The 8,530-nt window shown below is 42.5% G+C and overlaps 1 protein-coding gene across 1 annotated transcript in view; it reads left to right on the forward strand.

Annotated features, from left to right (window-relative positions):
• Positions 1-8,530, forward strand: part of EFCC1 (EF-hand and coiled-coil domain containing 1) — a 127,274-nt gene that overhangs the window by 4,590 nt on the left and 114,154 nt on the right. Inside the window, exon 3 of the mRNA XM_014520087.2 lies at positions 2,511-2,920. Coding sequence (XP_014375573.2) covers positions 2,511-2,920 — 410 coding nt within the window. The remainder of the gene's footprint in view (positions 1-2,510; positions 2,921-8,530) is intronic.

Consider the following 8,530-nt stretch of genomic DNA (forward strand, 5'->3'; position numbering starts at 1 on the left):
TGCCAGCGGCTTCCAGGGGGCCCGTGGGCAGCCAGCGGGTGCAGGTTTGCATAGCTGCTTTGAAGTAGGTTTATCAGTTGATAATTGAAGGCAACCCTCTTCCAGGGAATACAGGCTTCTAGGTACTTTGCTGAAGAGCTGCATTCAAGCTTGGTTTACATTTAACTTGTAGCACAAGTAACCTGTCACGGGCTGGAAGTAAAAATCACTGGTGGGTGAGTCCTACTGTTGGGTAAGGAAGGTCATTACATTCTGGGATCCAAGTTCAGACCAAACTTCTTGTCAGGTTGTAGCTCCTGCGCATTCTCCTTGGCCTTTCAAGGAAGACAAAGCACCATAGAGAAGAGCTGCAGGTTTGAGTTCATTCAAATGTTTGCTGGTTTTAGAGTGAACAGGATATCCTGCTTAACAAGTTAAGGCTCCAAAAGTGTATTGAAGAAATTGTCTGTGAAAGTGCACAAGAGAATATGAAAATTTATTATCTTGCTTGGTCAGCTGGGAACTCTTCATTCATGCTGGAAACATTTCTTGAATCTTCAGGCAAAGTTCCTTTCCTTGGCCACCAGGACTTCCTTTTTTTAGCTAAATTGTGTGTTAATATTGATACAACTTGAATATGAAGATGTTGGGTTCTTTTTAATGAACATCAAAAAAGCTGATTATATTAACCCGAGGGAAATCAAGTATTGATCATATATCTGGTTTCTAATTAGTGACTATAAATGTAAGTAGTTTGTAGAAGAACAATAACTTTTTTTTGGTATTTTTTTTCTTGTTTTTATTAGTTTTATTGTGTACAATCTGCTTGGACAATTTTTTTCTTGTAGTATAGCTATCAATATCTGATAGTACATCATAGTTTCTTAAAATATTGAAAGGTTTTCTGAAACAAGTACACAACTTCAATTTAGTGAAGTTGAGGATCTAGGGGTGAAGTGGGAAAGTTGTCTCATTGTGTCTCCTCCTCTGGACTCATGTAGGAAGGTGCCCTTATGAATGCCCTTATCAAGCTCCTAATGCATACCAGCTCATTCCAGCTGAGCTGATGCTGGATGCATCATAGCCTTGTGTGTTGTTTGGTAAGAAACCGGTGCGTCTTAGCCATGCTTACCTTGTGGGCCATTAGGCTGAAGTGGATCATTCTTGCCTTTAGTAAAGAATAGCTCCTTGCAGATGTTGTTTTGGGGGGGGGGGGGGGGGGGGGGGAAAAAAAAAAAAAAAAAAAAAAAAAAACACAGCCGTTTTGACGGGACAACAACAAACAAACAAACAAAAAAACCTAGCGCTTTACTTTAAACTCAGTACATTCCTGTGCTGAGTGTCCCTCACATGTCCAGCAGAGGCAGCATGTTGCTGCATCCTGGCTCTGCAGCGTCTAGAAATTGGGCGCTTTAGCAGGGCTTTTTTGACATTTATTTAATAGCCGATCAGCTTTAGCTAAAAGCACCAAAGAGCTCCGCTGAAGCTCCTGATCTTTACAGATGCTGCAGAGCTGGGCTGGAGTAACTTGCTGATTCTTCTAGTAAAGCACAAGCAACCAAAGTGTATTTTGATCTTTTTCTGTGGCCTTTGATTTGTCACCAACTTAATATAATGTCATATTGTCTAAAGTGTAAGAAAGAGTGTATGTTTGCAAGAACAAAAAATAGGATGCCAATTGTCAAAGGAATATTTTGGGACTTACAGGTAGCCAGAGTTGAGAAGTGCAGTCTGAGGACTCGGTCGTGTGTGTTCAGATTTGGAGCCCATTCTGAAGAGCGACTGCTAGACATACCCATTCAGATCCTGTTAAATATGGGACCCAGTTCTGCTGCTCTTGTTCAGGCAAAACTGTTTGATTCCAGTTATAGATGACTGGACTGTAATAGCAGGCAGAACCTGAGACAACAGGCAAATTCTTGCACACAAAAGGAGCAGTTGAAATGATGAAGAATTGGAAGCCCAATATGCCAGCTATTTTAGCATACCTAGTTACCTTAGATTTAAGAATAAAACTTAACATTCATAGAATGTTTACTGGTGTACGTGACTGCAGTTCTAGTTTACCATTAATGCATTTTTCTAAGCCGACGAGTGGTAGATACATGTTAGCCCAGTTTTACAAATAGGGACATTGAGACAAAAGGTGAAGTAATGGATCCAAAACCATAAAGTTAATGCAAGAACCAGGATTAGAACTCAGGACTTCTGACTCCCACCTCTTAGGTTATTCCAACTGGCCAAACTGGCTTTAAAAAAAAAAAAAAGAGCATGTAAAGCTTCTCCAAAGATTAGCAGCCCACTGATACTGACAACGGAGAAGCATATTATTTGAGTCATAAATTTTAAATAAGTCTAATGATTTACCCCAAGGATTGGCTTTGCATAGGGTAAAGGAAGGTTTCTAATTAAATGCAGATCAGCTGTACACAATGAAAAATATCAAAACACTATCTATTTTTAGCTCTTATTAAAATGCCAGTTGTTTCCAGATAAGTTAATTTTCTTCTTTATACCTCTGTTCATTATAGGTAGGACTGCGGAAGAGCCATGCCGATCATAAGAAGGATGGGACTTGTTTCATAGGTAATAAGACACTATTAACTCAGAACCACTCCCAGACCACCAAGTGCATTCAGAGTGTCCTTAAGGAAGTGGAGCTACTTCGGAGTTCCAGAGATGGACAAATTGAAGAAGCAATTAGGTTCAATCAGGAATTGGAAAGGGAGTTGAGGAGTTCTCAGGAAGCAGTAGTCACCTTGGAAGACTGCAACCGTAACCTAAAGAAGGAACAGGCAGAAATGAGGAAGAAAGTTGAGGAAGCCAGATATGCAGTCCTGAACAGTCTTGAGAAAGTGAAGGAACTAGAAGCAAAAGCCAATGAAGTACCACAGCTACAAACACACATTCAGCGGCTAGAATCAGAACTACAGTACTACAGGTAAGCTTTCTTGATTTTATTGTCTCAATTGTGGATCTGTGTACAACAGTATTATAGATTCATGTCTTTACAATATTATACTAAAAATGGAGCCCACTAACAAAAACATATTTAATATAAATATAGTAGCAAATAGTTTGGTTACTTTGTTCAAACTTATTTATATTATGGGTGTATGTGTGTTGTGTCATTTTTGGGAGCATGGCATTTAGCTAGAATCCTTAATAAACTGAATTGAAATTGAATTTCTTTATTCTTTAAAGAAGTCATTTGAAACAGGTAGGCTTTAGACCATACAAATGAAAGGTCTATCAAATCACCATCTTTAAACACAGCTTGACTTGAAAAAAAATGGTTATTTTATCAAATCTATTTATAAAATGTGGTTGGAGAGAAATTAGGAGCTCTCTGTTCATTTACTTAGTAAGACTCCACGGCAGATATCACTGCATTTTTTTGGCGGAAGTAAAGATATATTACAGTGAGGAGATTCTCCAAATAACTGATACACCAAAAAGAAAAGCAGCAGCAACACTTCAAGATAAACCTATAGAATCATTAATTTACTCACTCCTTTATTAGTCTACATTTTCCACCTATTATTTTAAGTTTTAACAACTAATTAGAATTGCATTATTTCCTGTTTATTAAACCTGATATACACGTTAGAAATGGTAACTGAATGGAGAGTGTTCCATCACTCATTTGAAATGTATACTAAGTCATAAGTTGGAAATGTCATGAGCAAAGCTAGGTTCTAGCCTCAAGTTTTAAATTATGCTGTGCATTATAGTCTATCTATGAAAAGTGATAGATGTATCTCAGTTCATTGGATAGCAAATAAATTAAAAAATAGCTTTTGGATAATTATTGTGCGTCTTGTAGACATTACAAAGCTTTTCACTGAAGTTACATGGAAACTAGTGGATTCTAGGACCTAGTATGCAGGGGAAGTGGCTGGGGAGCCGTGAGGGGTCTGGTCCTCCTTGTAGCAGTGCAGCCCTGGCCCCTTCGCCACCATCTGCCCCGAGGCACATATGCACCCACTGCCAGCAATGAGCTGGGCTGGGATTCTATGGACCCCAGTGCAGCCGCTTGCAGTCCTGGCCAGCCATGCGCTGGCAGCAGCAGCAGGCAAGGGGTTTTCCCAGCCAGTTGCTGCCAGCCCTGCCACAGCTCCATAAGGGTGGCAGTAGCACGAGGGGTTGTCCTAGCCTGTTGCTGCCACCTAGAGAATAAGTGAGAACAGGCAGGGGTCAGTCCCTGTAGATAGAGGTTATTGGTCAACTGTTTAACAGACAACATTAGGGGAGTTTAAACAGGTACTTAATTAATGGGGATTTACATCCCAGTACAGACCTAATTCCTTTGATGCTTTTGTTCAGACAAAAAAAACTTCCACATAATGCAGTGGTGCTTATTTGAATCGCAGGAAGTTTCTCTAGAATCAGAACTGGATAAATAGTGTTATGTATATATCAGCATATCTAGGTGGACATAATAGAGAGAAAGCATTTATTTTCAAATGGACTTCTCTTCAATTTTTTTCTTGATATCTACATATTTTAGTATTTTTGGCTACTCCAAACTTCATAATCTTTTCCAAATTGGTGTTTCAGCTGCTTGCTTACGGTAAGACTTCATGTTGAGTTATTTATGGCAACACAGCTATTGTGCTATATTTACATTGTATATTTATATCAGAAGAATCTAAAAATACCTACTCTATCCGGTGTCTTTATATAAGCATTGTGTATGTTTATAGTTGTGTGGCTGCAAAAAAAATGTATGCATTTCATTAAATCGCTGCAGCATTTTAAAAATACTGTCAAGAGCATGTCATTTCCTAGACTACACTCCTAACTTATTAGGCCCCACTGCCAGCAAATCCCTCTATGAGCAGTACAGCCTTCATTCTGTTGTCTGTGACAGTACTCCACCTGCCTGGAAGAGCAGATCTCCACTGGCTTTGCAGTGAGAGCACAGGCCCTTCTTGCTTCCCACCTGCAGAGAGATTTTTCTCAAGTGTGATGAAGCATGAAAACTCATCCTTGAGAAAAAGGAGTTAAAGATAGGGTGACCAAACATCCCAGTTTGGCCAAGACAGTCCTGGATTCCATAGGCCAGCTCCAGCCAGTTGGTCAAAAGTCCCAGGCTGGAGTCTGGTAGGAGACAGGGCAGCATGGTGCATCAGGTAGGCAGGCACCACTGCCACTGTGGGGAAACAAGAAATATAGGGACCTCAGATTTGGCATCTTAGGGTGACCATACGTCTTCTTGGCTTGCTCCTGCAGCACGGCAACATTGACTGCCTGCCCCCCTGCCTGGCACACCATGCCACTAGTGTCCCACCAGACTCCAGCCTAGAACTTTTGACCAATCAGCTGGGACTGGCCTACTGAATCCAGGACTGTCCCAGGCAAAACAAGATGTATGGTCACCCTAGTTAAAGATCAATAGTTCAATAGATCATACTTTAAAGATAAAAAAGGGCTACAGCAAAATAAAGGCTGTGGTTTAAAAATGTATAGTCACATTTTATTTGTAATAGAACACTTTGATTTATAATGCACAGTGATTTTTAAATTGAGTATAGGGCTCAGGAATGGAGCCTGATGACAGCCTGAAAACAATCTTTTAAGATGCTGAACATATTCAGCACAGGATAAATGCAGTTATTCCATAATGTTTCATCAGCAGGTTTTTGTCCTGTACAGATATCAGCTCAAAGGGCAAGACATTTGTTGCATTTCCTTGCCCATTTAACACTGGCCTCTGCTTTAACCAACTCCTTTGCTGGCAATTTATGTCAGTTGTGATATAAAGACATGGGGACAAATTCGTCTCTCAATGTGGGAGTCTGTACTGCACATTCCAGGATAGCAGAGAGATCTAGGAGCTCTTAAAGAGAAACAGGATAAGTTAGCCTGCATAGAGATCCAGACTGCTGTGGCTGTGCTATTTCTGCTATTCAAACTAGAATATTTAAAGTTAACTCAGATATCTGTGCACAACTTCAGTTTGCATTTTGGATATACCCAATTATACATATACATTGAATTCCATTTATGTAATGGGTGACAGAATCTAGCTGCCATTAACCATGCACTGAAAAGCCATACTGTACCCTTTGCTTATTTAGTTCAAAAAAGTCCTTGGAGGTAGATTGTGCAGAATCACAGGTTGAAGTTACACGTTAAACTTAGACACTATTAAAAGGCACTTAAAATGCAAGCGTCCACACAATGCTCATTAACTCATGCTGAGGGCCTGATGAGCATCTCAAAGTTGCTCCACTTCAGGCAAGGGTTAACTCTTGGCTGTGCTACCTGCTTGTTGAAAGTAACAACCCATGGAGTCTGCTCCATGGAGATGAAGAGCAATTTGCAGGCCTCCAAACATCCCAGGATGCACTGTTCCCAGCCCTCCCCACCCCTGCTCCTTGGACAAACTTTCCACCTTTCGAAACTCTACTGCCCAGCAGGTGTTACTGTCAAGGAGCAGGTGGGGTCCTGCCAGTGCCAGGAGGCAGGTTGCAGTGGCAGGAACATGGAGCTGAGAGGTAAAGAGGTGTGACCATGGGGGTTTCCTCCTACAGGACAGGAATATGAGGGCCTGAGGGAAGGGCTTTGCTACAGGGAGCCCTTCACCAACTCTTGCCAAACCAGTGCCCCCCACTCCTGATCTCAGCCCTCCCAGCCTTCCCTGGAGAGGATTATACTTTTTGCCCAGAGCCAGGCAAGAGCCATGGAAAACTTCAGTTAATCTCCATGCTGCTGCTATGCTAAATCCTTGGCGTCTGTGCTGGTAGCATAGCCCTCTTCCCCCACCCCCCCAAACTCAGGATAGGAATAGGGATGCAGAGGAAAGCCACAGCTCCATTAGACCATGTGGCTGGGGGAGTACCAGCAGTGCTTGAGGGAAATGGGCCAGGCAATGTGGGAAAATGTCAGTTATCTTGAGTAATTGATGTTAATTTAACTTTGTGGCTTTTGGCCGGCTCCGGGCAAAAGGCGTAAGTGCTCTCTGGGGAAGACTTAGGGGGCCCGAGATCAGGTCATAGGGGGCTGCAATCAGGTCAGCGGAGGTCAATGAAGGGCTCCCGCAGCACAGCTTTTTCCCCACTACCCCCTACCCTAAGATGCGGATATGGGGGGCCTGTGGAGGGAAGCCGAGACCCCATGCCTCTCTTCCTCCCAGCTCTATGCTTCTGCTGCTGTAACCCCTGACTGCCCCCCATCCCCACACCCAGAGCAGGGATACAGCCCAGGTCTCCTAGCTGCACCCCTGCTCACCAGCCTTTTAGTGGTAGGTGAGAGCTGTATAGGAAAGAAACAGTATTAACCCTTAGTGTGCAACTGCTCACAGCACATTCCAACTTTAACACTGCTGAACTCCGTATTTAGTATGGAGTAAATATACCATGCAACTTGACCCATAGAATCCTAAGCTAGAAGGGACTTCAAGGGTCATCTAGTAGTTGACCCCCTGCATGAATGCAGGATAGCACAAGAATAGTGTATCCCAGACAAATGTCAGTACAACTTCTCAAAAGTCTCCAATGAAGGAAATTCCACAAACTTCTCTGAACAGCATATTCCACTGTCCTCCTGTTCTGGCATTGGGGCACAAGGCAGCCCATATAGAAGGGAAGAATGAGGTGTGGTCTCTCTCTCTCTCCTGTATACACTTTCCTTCATTTATCTTCCCTCTGCTGTCCATAAGACCTGTAGATAGGCAGGGAGTTGGCCAAAGAATACAGTGAGGTGAACAGCTGCTTTAAACCTCATGTTTCCCCCAGATGTCCGATGAAAATTAGAATGCTTAAAGGACTGTAAATTATTGCTGCTATGAACAGATTATTCCAGCTCTATGAATTTTCTGCATCTCAGCGAGTCTGTGAGCACATTACAAGCATCCAGGTGCAGCATGAGTAAATACTGCAGGGTGTGGACAGAGAGAGGCACTCAAATAGAAGCTGTTTTGCTCACAGGGCAGAGGAAGGTTAGTCACTTGAGACTCCCAGCTTAACTTATTCAAGTCTCTTTTCATCCCCAGTATACTCTGGTGAAAGCCCTGCTCTTCTCAGAGGACAGGTACTAGTCTACCAGTCTCACACAACATCCTTGCTCACCCTTCATGCTTTTTAAAATGTTAAGGGGAGGTCTGTTTGCCTCAGATTCCCCAAGTAATTTAGGTGACTGACTCCAATTTCCAGCCCTTAGTTACCAAAGGCCACCAGGTTGCTGTAACTTTTGGGCATTATTAGTCATGACTCGGGTAATATTACCCAACATCCTCCCAAGAGGTGGACAACTTAAGTCCACCTCTTGAGAGGAAAAACCATTTAAGGATTCACTGTTGACAGAATGCTCTCCCGAGTAGGGATGCTCTCCTGTTTTGGCAGGACTAAGGTCAGTTCCCCATTGTATCCACTAGAGGTGCACTGATACATCAGTCCGATATCGGATCAGTACCAATATAAAGAAAATTTGCTATATCGGATATTGGCCCAATGGGGCAGATAATTTGGCTGATAAAAATGCCCGTGCTGCATGCAGCAGCAGTGAAGCACAGCCAGCAGCATGGAGAGTTGCCTTCAGCTGATTG

The sequence above is a fragment of the Alligator sinensis genome, unplaced genomic scaffold (assembly GCF_000455745.1).
Source record: "Alligator sinensis unplaced genomic scaffold, ASM45574v1 scaffold81_3, whole genome shotgun sequence".
NCBI lineage: Eukaryota > Metazoa > Chordata > Crocodylia > Alligatoridae > Alligator > Alligator sinensis.